At 41.9% G+C, this 26,638-nt stretch overlaps 1 protein-coding gene across 1 annotated transcript in view; it reads left to right on the top strand.

Annotated features, from left to right (window-relative positions):
* HPSE2 (heparanase 2 (inactive)) overlaps nucleotides 1-26,638 on the top strand; it is a 663,935-nt gene that overhangs the window by 520,998 nt on the left and 116,299 nt on the right. The window contains exons 8-9 of the mRNA XM_043597217.1: nucleotides 8,490-8,596; nucleotides 13,770-13,884. Of these exons, the coding sequence (XP_043453152.1) occupies nucleotides 8,490-8,596; nucleotides 13,770-13,884 (222 nt within the window). The remainder of the gene's footprint in view (nucleotides 1-8,489; nucleotides 8,597-13,769; nucleotides 13,885-26,638) is intronic.

Genomic DNA, 26,638 nt, shown 5'->3' with positions numbered 1-26,638 from the left:
TTTTCTCTCCTCTTTTCCCCATGCTGATTTCTTCCCCAGTCCTAACCAGCACCCAGCCTCAGTACCTTCCCCACATGTCACCATGATGGTCTTCTTTGCTCATGGTAGACACACAATTCATCAAACCTCTCACCATGTCCCAAACGGTAAATGCTCAGAAAATCCTTGTTGATTTGTACCAACTACTCCCAGAACTTTTAGTATTAATACTTTCTAGGAATCTCTCCCCTGCAGAACATTTCATAATGCTGGTTTAGGTCGTATATAAAAGTTCTAGCTCACTGTGTTTTTTGTTCATATGGCTTCTCTAGACAAGGACAGGAATTACCCCTATGCTAAGAGTTCATAAGTAAACTATGTATGCTAATTATGTTAATGTGAATAATCCATGTGCCTTTTAAATTTTAAGCAGACCTTTTCTTTCTAGTTAGCATACATCTGGCGGCCTATTACCTACCTCCTAAAACATGTCCAAAAGAAAAGCAAACCACTCCAATGTTAGATTGATCCAAGCCCAACTCGTGAGCTTTACACAGGAGAGTGGTCTAGGTTAACAGGTTAACTTTAAGAGCTTACCAACAGGGGTGACTGGGTGGCTCAGTTGGTCAAGTGTCTGACCTCCACTCAGGTCATGATCTCGGGACTGCATTGGGCTTTCTGCTATCAGTACAGAGCCCGCTTTGGATCCTCTGTCTCCCTCTCTCTCTGCCCCTTCCCCCTCCTCTCTCAAAAATAAATAAACATTAAAAAGAAGAGCTTACCAATAAGACAGACACACCTTTCCAAGTGCTTTATAAATATTAGGTCATTTAAATATCATAAAATGCTCTGAGATGGATCTTATTATTATTCTGGTTTTACATCTGAGGAAAGTAAAGCACAGAAAGATCACACCAGTCAGTAAACCACAGAATCAGGATTCAAACACAGGGAATCTGGGTGCAAAGTCCATGCACCTAACCACTACTTAGTGCTACCTCACCAATAATAGCAATTTTTAAATTGTTTCCTTCCAAATCTCCCTGCAAGTTAGAATTCAGATGAACTTCTATTTATACAGTGTCTGTATCCCCGCAGAGTCTTATGTACACAATATTTTATAAATCCAACCATTTTCCTGAATCAAGTCCTCATTTAAAAGAGCTAGACTTTGGGGGCATCTTGGTGGCTCAGTCAGTTATGTGTCCGACTCTCATTTTCGGCTCAGGTCATGATCTCACGGTTGGTTTGTGAGTTCGAGCCCCACGTGCTTAGGATTCTCTCTCTCTCCCCCTCTCTCTGCCCCTCCCATGAGCTTGCTTGCTGTCTCTCAAAATAAATAAATAAACTTTAAAGATCTAGACTTTGAACTCCTTTTGGAATATAACTATTTTGTACAAATTTGCTGCTCTTTGTTGGGCATGCTACCTTCCAACTAAGTATTTATGACAGATGACCTCACAGAATAGGTGGTAGGAATATGATTGTCTCTTTATCTTCAATATCAGAACATTATGATAAATTTAATACATCATAAAATACTTCTGGTCTCCAAATATCATTGGATCGTGATTTGCCTTTACCATTTCTGGGGGTGTTGGATTCCATATATAAATTACCTGGTAAGCAAAGGCATAATTCCCTTTCCTTCTCTGAAATTTCCATCTTTCAGAGTTCAAGGGGCAGACGTCAGGCCTCATATCCTGAGCTTTAGCAAATAGACATGTGTTGCTCTTATCTAGATCTTTAGTGCTATTGTAGGTTTTCATGGCATGCTTTTATTTTTCCTGATCTCCAAGGTGGTTTTTGCATTCAGGGTACTGCTTCCAATTCTTTGACCAGTTTAGTTGCCCTGTCTTAGGTCATATAACTTCTTTAAAGAGTGAGAGTCTCCTGTGAGCTTGTGCATGGGCAGGTTTGGAATTATATTGACTTCTTCATGTGACTAGAGCACCACAGTCTCCAGTTAAGCACTTACTCTGTGCCAGGCACTCTCCTAGGAAGTAAATACAAAAGTAAACACCACAGGATCCCTGCCCTCACAGTGAGGGACCTTTAATAAATATAATAAAGAACAAGAACTGATAGTTCAGGGTTCCTAAGAAGTAGTCCATAGATTCCTGGATTCCTTTGTTAGATCATAAATGATAGTTCAGAATCTTACCACCAAATTGTAACTCTCTTTAGCATGAGTTCATTTGAATTCATGCATCACCTTAGATGGGCACACATAAATGTTCATCTGCTACACCTGCTGTCACTTCCTGCTAATTCTCAGGATCTTCCTGTGATTGGCCTACTGTTATTTATCCTTTGACTAGTAATCAGGATCACTGACAACTCTGTCAAGTATTATTCCAGCTCATGGATGAGGAAATTGAAGCTAGAGTAGCCACAGAAATAACAGAACTTGGGGCGCCTGGGTGGCTCAGTTGGTTAAGTGGCCAACTTCGGCTCAGGTCTTGATCTTACATCTCATGCAGAGCCTGCCTGGGATTCTCTCTCTCCCTCTCTCTCTGTCCCTCCCCCACTCTCATGCACACACATGCTCTCTCTCTAAATAAATAAATAAACTTAAAAAAGAGAGAAATAATGGAACTTTAACATATTTATCTTTTCACAGTTTTCATTATAAATGTGTATATGATTTCGTCACAGCTACGGTGATCTTGGCATAAATCACTTCATATCCCTTTCTTGTTTAAATCCCTCAAATAGCTTTCCATCACACTCAGAATGAGAAACATCCATCCTTTCTTCTCTTTTTTTGTTTTGTTTTATTTTATTTTATTTTATTTTATTTTATTTTATTTTATTTTATTATTTTATTTTCATCATGATAAGTGTACTCTTAAATTCCAAACCCTATTTCCCCTATTCCCCACCCCTGCCAGTAACCATCAGTTTGTTCTCTATAGTTAAGAATCTGTTTTTTGTTTTGTCACTCTCTCTCTTTTTTATCCTTTGCTTGTTTTGTTTCTCAAATGCCACATATTCCACATTCCCCTACTCACTACACTCCAGATGGTCTTCTCTTGGCTCTACAAACAGCAGTCCTGTTTCCATATCTTGTCCTTTTCCTGTGCTGCTCCTACCAATCAATGAAGGGGCTGGTTCCCTGTCACTCAGGTCTAAGCTCAGATACCATCTTTCCAGGGGGGTGACCTGAGTACTATCTAAAGTGTCCACCGCACCCCCCGCCCGCCGCCCCACACCTCCTGCCAAGTTACTTTATATCAGATTACTGTCTTTAATTTTCTTCCTAGCTCTTATTATTTCTAAATTTCTTTTTTTTTTTATTTACTCATTCATTGTTAGTCTTTTCCCCTTGACTAAAATGTAAGCCAAAGAGAACAGAGCCTTGTCCTGTTTCACTCATTGCTGTATTCCTGCCCTTAGAATCTGTTTGGCATATAGAAGGTGCTCAATAAGTACTGGTTAGAGTGAATGAATAAATGTATTTGGTAATGCCTTAGTGTTTTGGGATGGAAACCCTTAGCCCTTTTCTAGTCCCACTTTTAGATATTTCCCTTAGGTAATTTCATCCACTCTGGTGGCTTTTTCTACCGCTCTGTCTCCCATATTTGTTGTTTATGTAATTTTCACTTACATAATTAAAGATACTCTTGACTGTTGAGGGATAGGAGCCAAGGGAACTGGCAATAATATTATAAAATACTAATACATTTTAACATTTTGTATTTAGAAGGAACTTAGATTTCATCTACTCCGAATTCATGGCTTACATGTCGATGAAGAAAGTTCAAGATAATAATAAGCCAAAAATCTCACAGCTAGTGGGTGGTAGAACCCAGAACTTCCAGGGTACTTTACTGTTTCCACAGTAGTTACCTGCCTGTTAGACTCTATCTCTCCTTTTGCTAATGACACCAACACACACACACACACACACACACACACACACACACAGAGTTTTATTTTATTGAGATAAAATTCACATGCCATGAAACTGTGCATACCCTTTAAAAGTGTGCAATTCTGTAGTTCTTAAGGTATTCACAGAATTGTGAAACCATTTATTTAATTTTAGAACATGAAACCACATGTTCTAAAGAAACCACATATCTATTTGTAGTCATTACCCCCTCTCCATTTCTCCCTCCATTCTCCAGCCCTAGGAAACAACTAATCTGCTTTCTGTCTCTACAGACTTACCTATTTTGGACATTTCATGTAACAGAATCAGACACTATGTGGCCTTTTGTGTCTGGCTTCTTTCACTCAGCTTAATTATTTCAAGGTTCATTATGTTGGGACACCTGGGTGGCTCAGTCAGTTGAGCATCTGACTCTTCATTTCAGCTCAGGTCATGATCCCAGGATCATGAGATCGAGCCCCGAATCAGGCTCTGTGCTGAGCATGGAGGCTGCTTAAGATTCAATCTCTCTCTCTCTCTCTCTCTCTCTCTCTCTCTCTCTCTCTGTCTCTCTCCCCCTCTGCCCCTTTCCTTTGTTCATGCTCTAGCTCTCTCTCTAAAAAAAAAAAAATTAAGTTCATCATGTTGTAGTTTTACTTTTTTGTTTTGTTTAATCCCTTTTCTCTAACTGCCTTATTTTAATGTCTTTTTTTATATGTTTTTTTTAAATGTTTATTTATTTTGAGAGAGAGAGAGAGAGCAGGTAGGGGAGGGATAGAGGGAGAGGGAGAGAGAGAGAATCCCAAACAGACTCCATGCTATCAGAGTACAGAGCCCAATGTGGGGTTCGATCTCATCAACCATGAGATCATGACCTGAGCCAAAATCACGAGTTGGATGCTTAACCACCTGAGCCACCCAGGTGCCCCTTAATATCTATCTTTGAACAAAAATTAAACTCTGAATATCTTGGAAGCCAAAGGCAACAAAGAAACATACAAATATATTTGTTAGCTCTTGTTACCTGTAAAGGAAGCACAAAGTTTATCAAGAACACAGTTTTTGTAGCAATGCATTTTGAGGGGAACCATCAATGCAGTCCAGTTTCACCATATGGCTCTGTCTTTTGATCATCTAAGGTATATTTCTTGTTTTCTTATTTATACTATTTCCAGTTCCCTTTGGGCTCCCCATGGTGAGCAGTATCGAGAAGGGAGAGAGAACTACCTTGTGGTGTCCTCAGTGACTCTTGTCTTTCTGGGTACAAGGGGGAATTCTTACTCAATTTTTAATAACCCTCCAATTTGACCTCCACTATTAATTCTCAGGATCTTTCTTTCATTTTTGATCACAATCCTTACTTCTTTTTTATTTTTTTTTTAATTTTTTTTTCAACGTTTATTTATTTTGGGGACAGAGAGAGACAGAGCATGAACAGGGGAGGGGCAGAGAGAGAGGGAGACACAGAATCAGAAACAGGCTCCAGGCTCCAAGCCATCAGCCCAGAGCCTGACGCAGGGCTCGAACTCACGGACCGCGAGATTGTGACCTGGCTGAAGTCGGACGCTTAACCGACTGCGCCACCCAGGCGCCCCTCCTTACTTCTTTTTTAAAAAAAATTTTAACATTTATTTATTGTTGAAAGACAGAGAGAGACAGAGCATAAGCCAGGGAGGGGGAGAGAGAGGGGGCGGAGACACAGAATCCGAAGCAAGCTCCAGGCTCTGAGCTGTCAGCACACAGCCTGATGCGGGGCTCAAACTCACAGACAGACCATGAGATCACTACCTGAGCCAAAGTCGGAGGCTTAACCAACCCAGGTGCCCCACAATCTTTACTTCTACATCAAATTGGTGAAAAATTTTTACAACTTTATTCCTGAAAAGTTCAAGCACTTTGCCAACTCTTATTCTAAAGTAGGTCTCAAATAATGCAAATACTCTAGTAGATGAGGGGAGAAGACAAGGGTTATGCCTAGGGAGAGATGACAGGAGGAATATGATTGTTTGCTGATGTCTGCCTATGGGTTTTGGAAAAGGAAAGTTCTGGCATTTATGCTATGTCTCATATTATTTTTTTTCTTTTTTGGGATCTGAGGTAAAGGGAATTAAATTAAAATCATGCTCCTCAACCACAGCAAACTATTATCATCAGTTCATGCAAAAGCCCTGCATTTGTTTTGATTTTCACCTCGATCTCTAATCTGTGCTCACATTCACCTCTCTCTTAAACATGCCTTCCTTCTGTGTTTGATACAGGTCCTTAAGAGAGATGTATCTTTATAAACTATTTCATCTTATTGGATGTAACTGAGTACATAAGTAATATTGTGACCTAAATTTCATTCCGTTGGTATTTTGTTAACTCACCACTAAATCTTTAAAGCTAATTTACGTTGCTAGATTTACATTGAATCTATTGTTCTAACTGCTGCATAATGTCTTAGGGTATGTATCTACCATCTTTTACTTTTCCATTCCTCCTGCAATGGAAACCTGTGTCAAACAATGACATAGTAAACATCTTCGTACTTGACTCCTTAGAGGCCTGAGGAAGAATTCCTTTGGTTTGCATGTCTAAAAGAAAAATTGGTGGCCCATTGGATCTAAATACATTGTTGTCTTTATCCAGCCCCCCTTGTGCATGAATGGCATCCCCATCCTATCTCCTATACTAACTATTGCTGCAGGGACTTGAGCTGGGCAGATCCACAGCTGTAACCAGCTTAGTGCTGTCGTGATACGGTACAACCTTGCTTCTTATTTCCTGCTCTGGGACTTCTCTAAGACAGGGATGCAGAACTCAGGGAACCTGCTCAACACTTATGCCTACACAATTAAATGGGGTAATGGGGAAGAGCAGAGGTTACAGTCCCAAGGCTACTCTTGACCTTTTGGAGGATAGGAGCCAAAGGATAAGTATGCTTCCTCTTGAATTCCCTTGGGAGAAAGTTCTGAGACATATAGTTCTTAAGACTCTTACCAAGTTCCCTGTGGAATTGAGTGTAAGTTGCCAACACTGGTTGCCAGTTTGGAAACCCATCCTGGTATTGGTTTTCCCTTTTCCCTAATTCAGCCCTGCAGTTCCTCATTCCTGTTCCCTGTTATGACTTCCCCCAATGAATTACCTGTAGATAAGCCTTTGTCTCAGCCTCTGTTTTTAGGGGCACCCAGAGTACATGATCCCTAAATACTGCCAGATTGCTATCTAGGGGATCTGGGCCTTAATCTGGGTAGTATGGCCAGCTTCCAACTTGTGGACCAGAGACTGGGCCATTTTATTTAAAAAAAATTTTTTTTTCAACATTTATTTATTTTTGGGACAGAGAGAGACAGAGCATGAACGGGGGAGGGGCAGAGAGAGAGGGAGACACAGAATCGGAGACAGGCTCCAGGCTCTGAGCCATCAGCCCAGAGCCTGACGTGGGGCGAGATCGTGACCTGGCTGAAGTCGGACGCTTAACCGACTGCGCCACCCAGGCGCCCCGAGACTGGGCCATTTTAAAACTTACTTCAGAGGGCCACCTTTTAACAAGATGCTGTTCTTCTGCTTAGAAAGTTCCCTAGGTAGGAACTTTCACCCCTGGATCAGTGATTTTTTTTTTTTACATTCACTGCAGTTATTCTCCAAAATATGGTTGTAATATATATACATGCCTTGGTAATTATAAAATGCTTCTCACAAACATTGACCTCTGCCTTCATGATTCATGACTTCTAATGCATGGATAGTAGACTCATCCTGGCATGTGCCATACCAGAGTATTAAGAAAATTTCCTTCAAGGGGCACCTGGGTAGCTCAGTCGGTTAAGTGTCCAACTTCTGCTCAGGTCACGATCTCACGGTTTGTGGATTCAAGCCCCACATCTGACTCTCTGCTGACAGCTCAGAGCCTGGAATCTGCTTCAGATTCTGTGTCTCTCTCTCTGCCCCTCCCCCACTCATGCTCTGTCTGTCTCTCTGTCTCTCAAAAATGAATAAACATGAAAAAAAAACTTTAAAAAAAGAAAATTTCCTTCTCAATACTTGCTAATAGAGAGATATCATATGATTTATACTTTCCAGTGACTGGTGTTGCATTCAACTTGTGTCCTAGAAAATGCACTTGTCCTACTGTCACATTTTCTTTTTTTTTTTTTTTTTTTTTTTTTTTTTCAACGTTTATTCATTTTTGGGACAGAGAGAGACAGAGCATGAACGGGGGAGGGGCAGAGAGAGAGGGAGACACAGAATCGGAAACAGGCTCCAGGCCCTGAGCCATCAGCCCAGAGCCTGACGCGGGGCTCGAACTCACGGACCGCGAGATCATGACCTGGCTGAAATCGGACGCTTAACCGACTGCGCCACCCAGGCGCCCCCCTACTGTCACATTTTCACTTGGGTTTACTTAGGAAAAAAATGATCATTTCTTTGAGTGGACATGTGTCAGTGTTAATGTGTGTGTGTGTGTGCGCGCGCGCATGCACGTGCGTCAGCTCATTGCATGGGGTGAGTCATCATGAAAAAAGCACAGATCATGACCATCTGGGAGCAAGGTATCAACAGAACTCCCTTAAGGGAATGTGTGTTCCTTCTCACTTGGGAGTAACTTTTAAAAATCTCATATCCCCTTCTGCTTCTGTTATGTGAACAGGTGGTTAATACATACACCCCAGGAAAGAAGATTTGGCTTGAAGGTGTGGTGACCACCTCAGCTGGAGGCACAAACAATCTATCAGATTCCTATGCTGCAGGATTCTTGTGAGTAACACATGCAATTTCATTCCCAGGGACTTTGAGGAAAGAAAGTGTGTTATTCTGCCTATTGGAGGGGGAGGTTCATTTCCTATTGAAAGTTCTTTATCTGTTCCTTTGTGAATGGGTTTAACCCATTCAACAAACAGTGATAAGTGACTTCCCTGGATCCTAAGACGTCAAGCACAGGCATCAGAGCAAAGATAGTAGTAACAGTAGCAGTAGTAGTGACCATAATAGTCATATGACCTTTATTTAATGTCTATAGTTCAAAACACAGTGCAGACAACATACAATTTCTCATCCATTTTTCACCATAGTCCTAGGAAATAGGTAAGAGTAAGATCGGAGGAACAGAAAGAGGAGCTAAGAAAAGGTGTGGGAGATTAGTGCTGTAATAATAATAAATACTAATAATTTTAACTATATGTGTTACATGCTTTCTGAAGCACTCTTTCTATATCTAATAATTTAACAACCAGTGATACAGTTACTATTATTTTACAACAATCCAAAGAGATAGATGTGAGAGCTTTGACTCAAGCTCAGGCAATCTGCTTCAGAGTCAAGCCTCTTTGCCACTACCTTAGACTATCTTCCTTTCTGCTTCAAAAGCAGTGGTAGTCATGCAAAGGAACCAGTAGTTTCTGTCCCTGGGAGGATCAGGAAGGGCTTCATGGACAAAGTGGCATTTGAGTGGGACATAGAAAGATTATTCTAATTTCTATAAGGTGGAGAATGGTGGTGATAGTGGAGGAGAACATGCTAGGCAGAAGGAACATTTCCTGCAAAGGCACAGGGGAGGGGAAATGATTCGTGTGAAGAAAGCCTCAGTAGCTACAGGGATGTAGTGAGGGTTGAGACAAGGGAGGAGTTTTCCATCAAGCATGGAAGGCCTTGAAAGCCAGGCAGAGGAAATGAAGCCTTGTTCTATACTCCGTGGCAAGCCATTGAAGATTTAGGAGGAAGGAAGAGATACCATCTGACCTGTGTTTTTAAATGTTGGCTCTGAGAATAGTATGCACAAGAGTTTGGAGAGGCAGGAGATGGGAAAGTGGATTTGAAGGCTACTGCAGTTAACTGAACGACTTAGCACCAGAAGCATAAAGGGCTCTGACTGGCCTGCCAGCATCATGTGGCAGGGACAGACCCCTCAGGATCACAGACTAACCAAATGCCCTGTTCCTGTTCCATTCTAGTCCTGTGGCCCTGGTGTTTTGTTTTGTTTTGTTTTGTTTTGTTTTGTTTTGTTTTGTTTTGTTTTGTTTGTCTGAGCAAGGTCCTCCTAAGAAGTGAGCTCACAAAGCCCTGAGCTTTGTGTTTCACTACTAACAGCTGTTCCTAATTATACACTCGTAGTTTCCCTCCATTAAGGCTTATTTTAATACATTTATAAAAGACAAATCAAGCCAGTCAAGCAGATTGTCTTTGCAGATGGAATCCTGGCACATGCAGATGAAGATAATGAGTCAGTAAAATATATGATGATACCTTGTGTCTTCGATTCTTGTGTTCTCAGCACCTACCATTGAGTGGCACAGAGCAGTTGTTCAGTAAGCATGGTTCAAATGAATGAAATGGAATGAATCAGCATTTGATACAGTGGTTCTGAGAGTCTTCTTTCAATAATACGCTTCCCACCAGGTTTCACTGTGAGCCGTGGGGTAAGGATGAGAAGCCAGTGGCAGTTAGTACGGCAGGGAGGGGCCTCTGAGAATCAGCAGAGGAATGGCTTTTGCGCAGCCATCATAGACAGACTTTGCTGCAGGGCCAGCAAGCAGCCCAGTTGTAACTGTTTTCCTGAGCATTCTTCCCTTTAGGGAATGATGTGAAATGAGAAACACCACAGCCCTTCAGGGGGGAACCGGAAAGATATCTGAGCACCAGCCAAATATCCATAGATCTATGTGGTCACTTTGCAATAAATCCAGATCAACAGAGTTGTTCAGAGTTAGGTTGTAGTTCAGGTATTCAGCGTGTGGTTGACACAAATCAAATGAAAACTAGCTCACTTGGCTCCTGGTTCTCTCTTACCTCTTTATCACCCATTTGCTCTCACCTCTGCTGGCAGCACCCAGCCAAGTGTCCTTCGAGTCTAGTTCTCCAAGGGACATAAATTGCTTCCTGGAGGGGAGGGGGGAATTGAAGCATTCTAAGAAGCTCCAGAAGACTAGCAAGATTCCTTGGAAAAAGGCACCTTTCAGGCTTTTTTTCATATATGGCATAACTGAGAGCTTGCCAGGACACTTGAATGTTTATGCATGAAGCAGAATTCTCTGCTGCCAAGTATTCAAGGGTAGTTTTCCCAGTTAGGGCTTTATGATTCTCTGATGCACCACAGATATACCCTTGGCACACTACTGTGTCTCTAGCACCCAGTAGTGTCTGCCACCCAGTAGATATTCAATAAACTTTTGTGGAATGGAAAATAATGGCCGCAGTAGTATCCTTGGTGGGATATACCAGTCATCTTGCCACTTTTCTATACTTGTGCATGAAAGGGAGACTTGGAACACCATTTATTTCCCCTGTCAGAGTGCTTAGTATTTACAAGAGGAAGAGGAAGACAACTTAAGTACAAACCATTCCACTCTGAAGAGTACGGGGAAGGAGAGGTTCTGGCTATAGTCCTTTTGAACGCTCCAGACCAGAACGTGCATAGAGGATATGGGTTTGGAAAGGAGGATGTATATTCTTCTCTCGCACTTTAGAGTTCCTTCAAAAACTGCCCATACTAGGAAAACAACATCGACAACAAAGACAAGCCAGATTTACTAGTCAGCATTCATTTGTTGAGTATATATTTTTTGCGGATCACTGTTATAGGGTCTGCAGAGGTCACAAGTAGGAATTTATACATTTGTATAAATGAATACAGGTATTTACATACCCAGTGCTTTACAAATGACTTACATGGTCACACAAGCATTTTCGTATCTATCCTCAATGCTGAGAACAAGGTCTGGGATTTACAGCCGATTAATTAATGTTGTTGAATGAATAATGAATGAATGAACAAATGGAATATTTTAAATTCCAAAATACATTGATATCCAGCTGCGGCTAGATGTGATTATGTGTTTACTTATCATTTCATTTCTTCATTCAGCAAGCATAGGGATAGAAGGGTGAATTAGACATACTTGTTTTTATAGATAAATACTTGTTAGATATAAATCCTATTGTATTTGTGCTACATTAGTGGAAAGAGCACTGACTTAGGAGGCATCAGTCCAGAATTCACGTGATAGTTCTACCCCAGGACATTAATATGTGTCTCAGTGGCTAAAGGAAAAACCAAATGGGGTTGATAAATTAATAAAAATAATAAAGGCAAATAGCTTAGCCATGTGATATTCCCAAAGTAATTTCAGTTCCCAGGTCACAGTGTCCCAGTCTGAACAACAACAACAACAACAACAACAACAACAACAGTTCTATTATATAATTGTTGGATTTTCTTTTTGATTTAAAACTTCTGTTTTTGCATTTTTCTTTGTTTTGTTTTTATAACTCTAATTATCAGTAAATATTTCTTAGTTTTTATGAGAATAAAATAATTGTCAATGTGAAACAGATTTTAAAATGCTAATAATATTCATTCATAACATAAAAATTAGCAATGTGCTTTAGTCTAGTAAAGAAAAAGCTTAATTGTACAAGTCACTGGTTTGGCATTCCATATGGTTTCAAATTTGGGAAATCATAGCTATGCATAATTTGTCCCTAGTATGCTGAATGCTGATTCTCAAAGTTCCTCCAATCTAATTTTGTCCAGATCAATGTCAACTTAACAGAGTGTGAAGCACCCACATTACACTAGGAACTGAGATGAGTGTTTTGGGTACAAAGCTAAACCATTGTGTCTGTTCTCAGTTAGCTCATAACCAACTGGAAGATAGCAGAGAAGAAAGAAAGAAATTATCATGGGCAGGCAGAGGGTATAAATAAGAGTTCTGGGAAGGTACAGAGGAAAAAGGTACTACTGTTCTGTACCAGCAGGGTTTGGAAGGAGATGGCACTTGACTTGGAGACATGTTAACAGATGGGAAGAAATTTGCCAGATAAGGTGGGTTAGAGAAGGAAAGGAAGGGAATTCTAAGCAGAAGTTAAAACATGTATGGAGACTCAGGTGAGTATGTCAAAGCATGCTCATTTGGGGCAGCCAAGAATAGTTTTAGAGTCAGGGAATGGAATTTAGGGTGAGAGCAGAGGGGAGAAGAGGTACAGATTATAGGCTCATGCACATGCTCAGGAAAGATTGTGAAATGCCTTATCTTTTACACCGGAAGACTGAAGCTCCCAGTCACATTTATCTTACATATATTCTTACAATTAGAAATTTCCCTAAGTTTCAGAATTTGGAATACAGAAGAAAATTAAATGAATAAGTGAATGAATGAACAAATTGAATGAATAAATAATAAAGGCAGAGTTAGCAGTGGGTGTTGGAAGAACCAAGAGGGAAGTACTTTTGAAGGATAGCATGCCCTGGAAAGTGGGTATTTGGCATAGTGGAATATGTGATAATGTGTGAGCAATGCAGGTCCTTCATTGTGATATGTGTAATGGTAGCATACTTGAATCTCTGCATGGTTAATTATAGTGCCAAGGAAAATTATTACTTTATTGACTGTTGGCGGTGATATATGAGGGATGCAAATGGCTGACCCCTTCTTGAACCGATAGGTCATAAGAGTATGTTAGAGTCCCAGGAAAGGTACATGTATGGTGATAGGGTGCAAGCAGAGGAGTTTGAGTGACAGAGAGTATGGTGTGCATGCTCCTGTGATTGTGTCCCATGGCCAGGGGGTGGGGGGATGATAATTAGGCTTACAAGTGGCTAGGGTATTCATTTTAGTTAGTTCATTTTTTTTTAATTTTACTTCTTTATAGGAGTAAGTCATTAGCAACAAAATATTCTATGACCAAGGGCAATTCATTTTCCTCCTCTGGATCTCTGCTTCTTTTCCTATAAAATGAAGAGGCTGGATTTGAAAATCCCTAAAGTGTCTTCCAGCTATGTACTCACTGCTTAAAATAATCTTCTCCTTTAAAGTACTAGGTAAATTTCATGGTGGGTGTTGGTGTATATGCATGTGTGTTAGCCAATCCCGACAAAGCTTGTTATATGGCACTTTTAAGATGTATTGATGTAGCATTTTTTCCTGATTTTTAGATGGTTGAACACTTTAGGAATGCTGGCCAATCAGGGCATTGACGTTGTGATACGACACTCATTTTTTGACCATGGATACAATCACCTTGTGGACCAGAATTTCAACCCATTACCAGTAAGTGTGAGATAAAGATTCCTAACTCCTTTTCCATGTGATTCAGTTGTTTTGACTATACCTTGTTCCACAATGGGAGAATGTTTCTCCTCCCTCTGTTACCTGTTAATTTCATAAATTGGACAAAAGCATTCATGTCTTTGTTCTCTTGACCCATTTCACAGACTTTTGGCTTCACTACACACATCTATATATACACACCTATGCAATATGCATGTATGTATATACATATATACATTTATATATGTATATGAATTTTTATATATTTATAGATTTGTTTACTACCATTATTTAAACAAACCTTGTGCAGTTGAGATTCCACATCTACTTGTGGCCTGTTTGAACTCTGCTTGAGAGTGAATTTTTCCAGATTGTTTTCTTTTAATGCTAATAGGAGACATTAGTTAACGTCAGATGCAACATGTTGAAAGCAGATGGGAGCGTGTTGGCCATGATCAGATGCAGTATGAACCCATCTCTTGGGAGTGGCTTAAGTGCACTTACAGTTAGGTGTTGATCCCTATGTGATAACGAGGGGATTTGCCCAGAACACCAGCTTCTCTGGGAAAAGGAAGGCTAAAGAAGAATGGCAGGAGCAGAGAACTTAGTTTGGTTCATGCCTGTATTGACCAATCAGAGAGATCCCACTTAGTCCAGAAAGCTGCACTCATCAGAAATATTACAGGGATTATCCTTTTCACAGACATCGTGGTCATGGAGAAAGGTCAGACTCCTCTCATTAGCTCACAGACTATGAGAGCTGGGGTTCCCCTTTGAGGAGATCCGGTCGCATCTCCGGTAACAGAGGAACTGAGGGGCACTGGGTGGCTCAATCAGTTAAGCAGCCGACTTCAGCTCAGGTCATGATCTCAAGGTTCTTGAGTTCGAGCCCTATGTCAGGCTCAGTGCTGACAGCTCAGAGCCTGGAGCCTGCTTCGGATTCTGCGTCTCCCTCTCTCTTTGCCCCTCCCCACTTTGTGCTCACGCTCTCTCTCAAGCTCTCTCAAAAATAAATAAATGAAAAACAAATGAAAAAAACAAAAACAGAGGAGCTGATAGTCCAGGTAGGAGGAGGGGAAGGGAGATGTAGAGCCAGCTCTAGAACCCATCCCTGCACCCTATCCAGTGCTCTTCCAACAGGATTAGTGCTGCCCTTGGGTTCACACTAAGCAAACCCAAGTGGAATCAGTGGGTGTCTGCCATTTACTTCCTTCTGCCTATTTCTACCATGTATTCCTCTCACTCTCACCCCTGCCCTGAGCCAGGAGGCCTCCAAACCCAGAACAGAGACCAGTGTGGCACCCAACAGTACCATTTTCATGTCTCCAAAGAGTCCCTCTAGATTAGAGTACTCGGTAATGATTATATCACTGATTGTACATAACTCCAGTCAAATCACAAGTATTAAAACTGATTAGCACAGTCGCTTTTGTTCGCAGGCCAGGATACCTCTCTGAAAGTGTGTGTGTTTGGGGGCGGGGTGGGGGGGCAAGCTAATGTACAGTGCAGAGGGAATTTTCAGTTTGTTTATTTGAGCTCATAAGCTTGTAGAGATAAAACAAAATAATTAGAAAAGTCTCTATGAGGTGTCAGCATTAAACAAATATAATGTCATACAAAAATAAATATTTATTGACCCATCAGGCACTGGGGAGGAGATTAATAATAAATAAATGAATAAACAAATAATAGAGTACTATAACAAGAAGATATTATGGGCTCTTTTGGAATGCGTGTATAGGAAGGCTTCTCTGAGAAGGTGACATTTAAGGCAAGAGCCCAATGACAGGAACCAGCCATGCAGATTTTGTAGAGGAACTTTCAGGTAGGGGAAGGGGCTAGCACAAAGGCTCAAGGCAGGAATGGACTGGGCATGTTTGAGGAAACACAAGGACACCAGAGTGATGGGGGCCTGACAAGAGAAGGGGGAGACTGGTTGGACATGAGGCCACATAGATCACATAGGGCTTTGTCAGTTAACAGGAGTTTGACTTTATTGTATGTAGTATGAAAAGCCACTGGAGGGTTTTATGCAGGGAAACAATACAATCTAGCTTATATTTTTAAAAGATCTAGTATAATTAATGCATCAGCTGTTATTTGTAGTTGTAATAATAATGTACAGACCACTTTCATGTATGGTACCTCAATAATGCTCCATATATGCTGTCCTCCCTCTTCTCTGTCCTCCCTTCTTGCCTTTATCCCCTCCCTTCCTCATTCAGATTTCATTCACTCCTCCTGATCATGTACTACATGCTGATAATTATTCCTGGCAGAGGGCCTCTTTGATGAACCAAACAGACAAGGTTCCTGAACCCTTGGAGCTTATAAGCTAATGAAGCATAGTGAAAAATGTCAAATAAACATATAAACAAGGTAATTGCACTTGGTTGTAATTGCTCTGAAGAGAGGCTGGTGAGAGAAGTAGAACTATTTATATTTATTTTGCTGAAGAGAAACTAAGGCTCTGTGAAAATATTAAGTGGCTTGTCCAAGGTCAGACAAGTACAGGGAGCTGGGGCTCTCAGAGTTTTGTAGTTAGTTCTACATCTGATTGTCTTCTCTCTTCCTTGAGGTACTCTTTTGTGTCTGTCCTGTGGTCTGAGGCCAATACTTGCTTCATTTGGGTCTGGAGATGGAAATGGGCATCTTAAGGACCTGGAGAGAAGAAAACCTTAAGCTAAAAAAAGATGGTCTTCGGGTGACTAGACAGGCTTGATTTCCAGAGTTGGACAAACCTGGATTCCATATCAGTTCTCTGTGCACCTTTGCTGGCTGTGTGTAGGTTAAAGGTGCAAGTCCTCATGGCTTTGGTTCTCCCCAAATGAGTGTTGTTGCAGGGGACTTCCTTTACAAGCCCAGCACAAGAGACCTCACTTGATAGGTGGTGGCAGCAGAGCTCACATGAGTTCATGGCAAGCTAAAGTAAGTCCCACTGATTCAGCACAACCGCTCAAGTAAGCTGGGCAGCTGTATTCCTAGAAACACCACACTCTGATAAAGTGTGAAAGCACTTAAGGTAGCAGGCTTCAGGCTTTCTTTTTATCTTTCTTTGTGCTAATAAATTCTGCACCTTGTAAGTTGAGAACTTGATAGCTGGGAGAACTTGACCCTGGAAAAAATTTCCTAGGCTAGACCAGGGCACCAAACAGACCTCGCCAGCAGGCTCTGGAATGGGTAATGGAGACAGACCTGGGAGTCATACTGGTTGCCACTTCAGAGAGTTGTGCAGTTGATGACCGAACATTGCCAGTAAAAACTTGTGGATTTTACGTTGTGATTAACTCTTCAAGAGAGTTTGTTGAAAGCTTAGGGGATTCATGAGTTGTGTTTTGATTGTCTTCCAGAAAAACCAGTATTCTCCATTCCAGTTTCTTCAAACCCAGCTCAGTGCATTTAAGGAAAAGACCTTATTAGCAAATACTGTTTTGTTTTTGTTTCTGTTTTGTTGCTGCTCTTAGATAAACTTAGAAAAAAGTGAGGATCTTGGCCTAGTGGCTGCTCAGCCCATATCCCATTTTACGCCTCCACCTGCCCAGTCAACTTTGATACCGGCTTGTAGGATTCTAGCAGCTCTGACAAAGCCATTCCAATAGTGCTGCTCCAGTCTAAGGTAAGAGAGAAGGTGAGGGTGGCCCTTTAAAAAAGAAACTTGTCTTCACAAAAGATCATTTCCAGCTACATCCCATGTTCTTTATGGTTGTTCCTCTAGAAAAGTGCCAACACTCCTACTGTTGGAGATTTTCCCTCTCCTGGGAAGAGAAGAACATTTAGTTCAGCAGTGCTTCATCACCAACTCCCACCCCTTTCCCCTGACCTGCCTGCCATTGGGAAAGAGGGAACGTGTGAGTCTCCACAGCCAGTCAGCCAGTCAGGGGCTCCCTTGGGAGTAAGTGATGTTTGTGCAGAAGAGATCTGCACATTTGGTGGACATAGTCCAGACCCCACCAGCCGTGGGCATTTCTCCTACGAGAGGGTTTTGGAATTTAGCTTGTGCTTTTTTTAAGAGCTTGATTTACAGAGCTTCCAGGGAAGGGAATGGTGAATTACTAGTCAACATCTTTTTAACTCCCACGCCAGCCGAGCAAATATAATTCAATTCAAAAAACATTGACACTTCAAATGTGTCTGGCTCTGTGCTAGGTATTCTGGGGACACAGAGATAAATAAGATATGGTTCCCTCATCTGCAGAGCTAACAGTCTGGCGTGTGTTTGTGTTTGGGGGATTACAGTTTAGTCTTCTAGAATAAAACAGAAAGCTAGTTCCCACTGGACTGTGTTTTCTCTACTGGGTGTAGTGCTGGTGATAATTATATTTGCTGTAACCTTCTTTTTGCTGATTGTCACTGCTGAATAATAATATTCAGTTCAACCCAATGCACATTTACTGAGCACTTACTGTATACATCGTTCTGTATACTAGGATATAGTCAGTGGTCATAGACTGGAATATTACTCACTAGTTTATGGTGGCATTGAGCCTATGGCTCTGGTTCCCACAGCAACATGCTCCAAGCCCCGCCTTCAGGTGTCATTTGGTTACTGGAAGGAAATTCTGAATCTTAATGGTGCCTGTCTAACTCTGCTGGTTAGCCTGTCACAGGGATGAGATCCTAAGTGCTGAATCCTTGTTTTCCTTGAACATGTAAGACAGTGCCCCTGATGCACTGCACAGCCACGACACAGACACAGGATTAGCTTCAGTCTGTCTCTTTCCTGAGAATGTCCAGTTACAAACCCATGTTCCATTGATGCTGGATTAATGCACAATTTCTTCTTGTAAGAACAACACCACTTACATAGGAGGCCGCATAGGGAGCAGCAGGAGCCTGGGACAATGACAGGATTCATAGGTACTGTTCTTAACTCTGCCATTAATTAGCTGTGTATCGTTGGTACCAGTTTTTTCATCACTTAAATTGCAATAAAAAATGTCTTTTCTATCTAGCTCCAAAAGATACTGTTATGTTCCTTGAGAAAATTAGATAGGACAATAGGATTCTGATTATAGGATTCTGATTTCATATATATTTATACACACAGAAAATTACTGGAATCTCTTCATATATCTAAAAGTGGTTTTGTTTGGGTAGTGGGATTATAGACAGTTTTAATTTTCTTCTTTGTGGATTTCTTTTATATGTAAAATTGCTATAGTCAGCATTATTGCTTTTTTAATCTGAAAAAGAATAAAGGCTTAAAAAAATTTTTTTTTGATTTTGATTTTAGAAATAGAAAGCATATGAAGGGGAGAGAGGGGCACAGAGAGAGAGAGAGAATCTTTTTTTAAATGTTTATTTATTTTTGTGGGAGGGAGAGAGAGAATGCAAACAGGGGAGGGGCAGAAAGGGGGACAGAGGATCCGAAGCAGGCCCCACGCTAATAGCAGCAAGCCTGATGTGGGCTCAGACTCACGAACCACGAAATCATGACCTGAGCTAAAGTCAAACATTCAACCAATTGAGCCACCCAGGTGCCCCGAAAGAGAGAGAATCTTAAGCAGGCTCCACACTCAGTGTGGAGCCCAATGTGGGGCTCGATCCCATGACCCTGGGATCATGACCTGAACTGAAATTAAGAGTCAGATGCTCAACTGACTGAGCTACCCAGACATCCCTAAGGCATTTTTTTTATTTTTAGTATTTAAAAAAATTTGATTAATGTTTATTTATTTTTGAGAAAGAGAGAGAGACAGAGTGCAAGCAGGGGAGGGGCAGAGAGAGAGAGAGAGAGGGAGACACAGAATCCGAAGCAGGCTCCAGGCTCTGAGCTATCAGCACAGAGCCCGACACAGGGCTCAAACTCACCAACCATGAGATCATGACCTGAGCCAAAGTCGGCACTTAACTGACTGCACCACCCAGGCACCCCAAGGCTATATTTTAAAGAAAAAAATCGTGTTTTGAAAGAATTAAGTCTTTAAATAATTAAGCAAATATTATCCCAGCCTAATTCATTTATTATTCATGATTCATTTATTCATAAACACTCATTACACTTATGCTGTATGCTAGATGCAGTGATGGGCCCTGGGGACACTGTCCTGGCCATCAAGGAGCTTAGAGTATGGATGGAGGACAGAGGAGTCAGCAGGAACTGTGGCAGATGTACTTTAGCAGGACAGAAGAGGAACAGAAGCCAGCCTGGGTGGAGGGCAGGAATGGGACATCAAGGAAGGCTTTCTGGAGGAGACAATGCCTGAGCTGGATCTTGAAGGAGAAAGACATGTTAGCCATAGGAAGAAGAGCTTGGGGTCTGGGGAGAATCTTCCAAACAGAGGCAATAGCATGTGCAAAGGGACAGGGCATCAATTTCCCAGAGTCGTGGCAGATGGATTATGAAAAATTTCTTAGGAAAGCTTTTCCCATTGCTGTCCAGTGGCCACACAGGGTGTGTGAAAATTAAAGCATTTCAAAGCTACAGCCCTGGAGGTGGTGGGGCGGGGGAGGTACAAACCCTAGCCAAACCAGCCTGTGACCTGTTTCTTGGTGTACCTTCCTTTCTTTTTCTTTTCTTTCCCGTGGGAGCCATCAGGAAGATGAAAGAAGCAGAATGTACCTGTTTAGGGGTAGCTGTGATGTGAAACCCAATCCTCTCATTAGAGGCCCTGACAAAGACTTCTCCATGAGCAGCCTTTCTTTGTGGGGCCCCGCAGCCGCTGAGAGAAGGGCTTCCACCGCTGCGCCATCAATCACTGAGATCCAGGCTGGCTCATGTCAGTGGCCATAGCTCCCGGGCTGCATGCCCAGCAGGTGTGACTTGCTTCTTTCCTCCTCTGTGCCTCTAAACCCTGGCCTCTCAGCTCAGAGCTTGTGGCTGCCCCATCAGACCGGGCTGGCAGCTCTTCTGCCTCAACTGCTTTAAATGGAAGCCCCTCTGATTTTGAACTACCAGTCCTCATCCTTTGCTTAGTTCTCAACCTGAGCGGTGCACATGGGATGTGAGCAACACACCTGAGCACTTACACCAGCTCAGCCTGATGCAGGCTGCCTCGGGCTGGAGAAAGAGCTCTGCGTGTGAAGTCAGAAGGCACGGGCACGGGGTGCAGCACTGTGTTTCCGGCTCTGGAAAGGGGGCCTAACTATGCTGGGGTGGGGAGTGGGGAGTATTTGAAAGCAGTACTTAAAACTATTGGCTTTGGAATCAGGCTGACCTGAGTTTCAAACCCAGCCTCACCATTTACTAGCTTAGTAACCCTCAAAAAAACGTCAATCTCCCCTTGTAAGATGGGGGCAACAGAAGTGTCTGTCTCATAGCATTGCTGGAGAGGATGGGACAAGCCAATGCCTGTGTGTCTTTTACCACATAGTAAGTACTCAATAAGTGTTAGCTGCCGTTATTGTTTATAAAGTCACTTTGTGAGTGTAAAATTCTGTAAGTCATAGTGATAATTATCATTAATGACATGACTTAGCTGTAGTGAGATAGTATTCATTTGACTATTTGTACAGATAATCTGGAAATCAACGAAAGTAATGGTAACTATCATACGAAAAGTAGATATTTTTGCAAAAATTAAATTACAGGAAAACTAGAGAAACAAAAAAAGGAAGCGTGATTCTTGCCCTTGAGAGGGATTGACTGCAAATGGTTAAAGACAAACTAAAAATTACGATTTATTTTCCTCCTGAGAAGACGCTGCCAACCTTTCCCAGTGAAGGCAATGAAGGCAGTAACCACACTGCAATACCAACTCTAACACCTTCATTTGGTATTTATAAATGGCCCAATAAGCCCTGGCAACCATGATATGTCACATCAAAGTGCTAATGACAGCACATTACGTGAATCACTGAGAAGCAACAATTGAACATCTCTCACTGCCATCAACCATTTATATTGCTCCCAGATTGCAGTTCTGAGGGATTTCAGCTACGGGAAGGTGTGCGGCAACCTAAATAAATTAGGGAGAAGAAGCAATTATAGCCGCACAGCATTTGAGTTCAGGAGCGGGTGCCATCCTCAGAGCGGCCTTCACATGATGGAGGAGCAAGGCAAGCTCTGGAAATGAGAGAAGCCGCACCTCACCTAACCTCATCAGTTCACCTAAAACACTGAGAAGGACATTGTTTAAAAATAATCTGACAAGAAAGAGAGGAATGGAGGGAGGGGGGAAGAGAAAAGGGAGAAAAAATAGAATGCTCTTCGGTGGGTTGGAAAGATCGTTTGCGACCGCCACAGTTTGACAAACTTAAGGTTATTTCTTAAGCATTCTATTGAAAACCTACGGGCACAATGAGGTCTGGTTATGACATTTAGGAACCAACAGGACTCTGATAGAAGTGACCTGAAAGCCAAAGAGAATACATTACATTCTTTCTAACTCAATTGTGTTTTTGTTGTTGTGTAGATAAAAGCAGGAGTCTTTTAAAATAGAGATAGAATAAATACACAGGAATTTTGTTTTTAATACCTATTTAAATATACACTGTAAATTTTTAAAAATCTATCTGTCATTAGCTACCTCACTTTCAACTATTATCAATCTCTGATTTGGTTTTAAGCATTGAAATTTTTTTTTTCAACGTTTATTTATTTTGGGGACAGAGAGAGACAGAGCATGAACGAGGGAGGGGCAGAGAGAGAGGGAGACACAGAATCGGAAACAGGCTCCAGGCTCTGAGCCATCAGCCCAGAGCCCGACGCGGGGCTCGAACTCACGGACCACGAGATCGTGACCTGGCTGAAGTCGGACGCTTAACTGACTGCGCCACCCAGGTGCCCCATCATTGAAAGGACTAAATAGAACACATCATTTTGACTCACTTTAAACTTAACTTGAGCAGGCCTGTCTTCTACTCCGGAATTCACTGTTCTCGTCTTGACGTCAAAATCCTTATAGCCTCTCTTCATTAGAACGGTGAATCTCAAGCCTACAAACGTTACAGTCGCCTAGGGGGCTTTAAAAAAATACCTGTGCTTAGGCACCACCACCAGGGATTCTGATTCACTTGGTCTGTAGAGAATACCAGGTGTTGGTATTTTTTAAAGCTCCCCAAGTGATTCTAATATGCAGCCAGATTTGAGAAGCACTGGGTTAGAAGTTTCTATTTACCCTGATTAAATAGAAATTATCTTCCCCTTTTCTCTTTTGTACTTAACTTTGGCTTCACCTATCAAGATATTAACAAAATTTTAATACTGTCTATCATAAATTCATCTGATAAATGTTCATTGACTATTATTTGCCAGACACTGTTCTAGTTTCTGAGGACATAGAGATGAAGGAGAAAGGCGAGACCCTGCCCTTGTTGGAGATTACAGTCTAGTAGTGGAGACTAAAACAAGTAAAATAGCAAATAATTAATTACAAAGTTCAGAATGGTGTGTAGGAAGCAAGCAGGCTGCTCAGTTGGAGAATAATGGGGAGAGAGGATATAGAAAACCGGAGGAGGCAGCCGGCCATTGGGGGAGCAGGTAAAGAGCGCAGCATTCTCTCAGAGGGAGTAGAATCTGCAAAGGCTGCTGGCGGGGAGAGGCTCAGCGGCACGTCAGAGGTCATGAAGTGCCTCTAAGGCCACCCTGAATCCTGGTCCACCCGTAGCCAGGCACAGAGACAGCCAGTGAACTGCCTGGTTCAGTTTATCTCGGGATCCCCCTATACCTGGTTCCTACTCTACACTTGGCAAACCATTTTGCTTCCAGTCTCTGTGAGAATCATGGTGGTGCCCCTACATCTGGGATCCTCATTGAGCCTCATGCCTACTGTATTTCTCTGCCACCGACCTGGCCATCTCCACATACAGCCCAAGTCACCTCTCAACAGGCTTTGAAATGAGAATGGCGGAATAATGATACTTGCAGAAGCTGGCAGTGAACATTTAGGATTTCATCATACTATTCTATTTTGGTGTCTGTTTAAAAATTTCAGTGATAATTTTTTATGTCCTCATGCTTAGGGTGTTGTAACATACACTAAAGCAAAGCACTGTTTCAGTTGCTCTGGGACATAAAGAATAAAGACATGTTCTTTCTCTCCATGTTTGCAATCTGTTTGGAGAGGTAACACATAGAACCTTGGAGAGGTAGCTGATAGGTGATGTATGTGAAGGTCTGTCTTGTTCGCTCAGTATCTCCAGAGCCAGATCTCTGGGTAGGAGACATTAGTACTGGCTGGAGGGAAAAGACTAGAAGGGATAATTGGGGAAGGCCTGTGCAACATGTCAGGAGTGGACATTTGTAATATTAGTTACCCAAAGAATACCTGCTCCTAAGAAAGCTCCTTGCCCTGTGGTGCTAGAAAGGAAGGAGTGTCTTAGGACAGAAGGAAAAGCAGGAGTCCTAGATCTGATATCAGGTTCTGCCACCAACTCATTCATCCTGGGGCACTGGGTGCTCTGGGTCCATCTCAAAAGTGGTTGTTGAATGTGACCATCTGAGGTCCCCCTTTAGCTCTGATGTTTTCTGATTCGTCTTCGAGATTTCCATACCTGTATCTTCAGACAGACCTCCCAGCTGAACTTATATTAATAAAACCTTTAAAATAAAATAGCACTATTTCACTTTTAAATCATTCAGGAAGGGATCCCTCTTTTCTTAAGGCTCCTGTAGCCCTGTTATAGCAGTTATCATTTTCTTTTGTTATTAGAGTTGTTTGGTTACATTGAATTTCCTCTGTGTCAGCTTCTTGAAAACAGAAGCCACCTCTCCTAGTCTCCTGTATTTATATCCCCCATAATTCCCACTCATAGGCAGTCCTTACTGAACTCTCAAGATGCTTAGTGACTGGGATTCCAGGGGCTGCAGTGCACTGCTCAGTGATGGAAATATGGGAGGCAGGCTTTTACTGTCGGGTGTTGTGTGCACACTGGGAGACAGTGGAGCTTGGTGCTTAAGAGATGGGGCTCTGGAGTCAGACAGATCTGGATGTGAATGCCAACTCTTCTGTCTACTTTCTGCATCATGTTTTGGAGATTCTTCATCTTCCATCATCTGTATGATGGGGATACTAATGGTCTGTGCCTCATGGGCTTAACAATAGTGCCTGACACTTAGTAAGTACATAATAATGTGATCATTATTACCTATTCTAAACATATGAAACTTATTCCTTGCAACTGGATGAAATTCTTACATCTTCGGAAAGATGGGAACATGTGGGAAACAGCCATCCCCAAAAGTAGGTTTACAAATTATAAATTACTATTTACAAATTGTAAGTAACATGAAAAATTTTAGTTACAATTATGTTAGTTGGCACATGTAGATTGTTTTAGAATCTTCAAAACCCTTTAAAACATCATTTCATATTCCATAAACCTGTATAATAATGGTTTTCTTCTTTGGCTTCTTTGACTTTATTGTTTAAGGCCCACTATAAGTTTCCACAGCTTATTTCCGTCTATTAATTCATGTGGCCTTTCCAACTCCCTGATAAGGCAGGTAGGATATACCCATCCTGCTTGGCAGAGAAGAAAAATGAGGCCCAGAGAGGTCCAGCAGCTTACCCAAGGGAACACAGCAAGGTAGAGCCAGTGGTTCTGAGTTCTGTGACTCTTCACTACTATTTCATTTTATCCCTGTGGTCCTGCCACAGCTTTGTTAAGTCAAGAATTCAGGTTAATTCTATCTGCTAGCAGGCAAGGCAGATAGAAATGGCAATGAGGAAGCAGAAAGGCTGGCTTCAAGGTAAAATAAAATGATCCAGGAGATAAAACCCGGGATTTAACAGTGGCTGACTCTTGTAGATTTCCATTTTTATTGAATAATGAAATAAAAAAAAGGAAAGGAACGAAATTTCAATTTCATGCAGCAGCAGGTTGGTTTCACTGCCTATATTGAATGTATTAAAAGAGCAATATAGGGCACCTTGTGGCTCAGTCGGTTGAGCGTCCAACTTCGGTTCAGGTCATGATCTCATGGTTTGCGAGTTTGAGCCCTGTGTCGTGCTCTGTGCTGATAGCTCAGAGCCTGGAGCCTGCTTTGGATTCTGTGTGTGTCTCTCTCTGCCCCTCCCCTGTTCATGCTCTGTCTCTCTCTGTCTCTCTCTCTTTCTCAAAAATAAATAAACATTAAAAAAAGAAAGAGTAATATAGAGGGTCTACCTCTCTTAAGGCAGTTACCGTTTTGCCCCATTATTATATATGTATGTGTCTACCTCCTTGATAGTGGGACCACTTTAGAACCTTTAAAACCCTAGAACCATGAGTAGTGCAGGAGCTGGACCATCCTCTAATGTTTAGCCATTTGATGATGGATAGCAGATCCAGATCCAGAAGTCAAGTAAATTGTTTGGGAGAGCCACATTGGGACATTTGTGTTCTTATTTTTTTTAATGTTTATTTATTTACTTAGAGAGAGCATGAGCAAGGGAGGGGCAGAGAGAGGGAAAGAGAGAATCTGAAGCAGGCTCTGTACCATCAGCACAGAGCCTGACATGGGGCTCGATCCCATGAACTACGAGATCATGAGCTGAGCCAAAATCAAGAGTTAGATGCTTAACCACCCGAGTCACCCAGGCACCCTGCATTTGTGTTCTTGAGGAAGATTCCAAGATGGCTCTGAAGGACAAAAGATCATTAATGCCCCTTCGTTAATCTTACCTCCTGGGAATTACTGCAAACATGTATTGGAGGCTTTGCCATGAATATGAATCGATCCAGACCCTTGCCTTCTGGCCAAATGGAATAGGAAAGAAGGTGTTGGTGGTATCCATGACAGCATACAAAGTGCCATCAGTCCCTGCAGTGGGATTCGGGTATGGTTACAATGTCTGGAACAGCTGGGGCTGTAGGGGTAACAACTGGACTC

This window comes from Prionailurus bengalensis, chromosome D2 (genome assembly GCF_016509475.1).
Source record: "Prionailurus bengalensis isolate Pbe53 chromosome D2, Fcat_Pben_1.1_paternal_pri, whole genome shotgun sequence".
Taxonomy (NCBI): Eukaryota; Metazoa; Chordata; class Mammalia; order Carnivora; family Felidae; genus Prionailurus; species Prionailurus bengalensis.
This window is presented reverse-complemented; position numbering and strand designations above follow the sequence as displayed.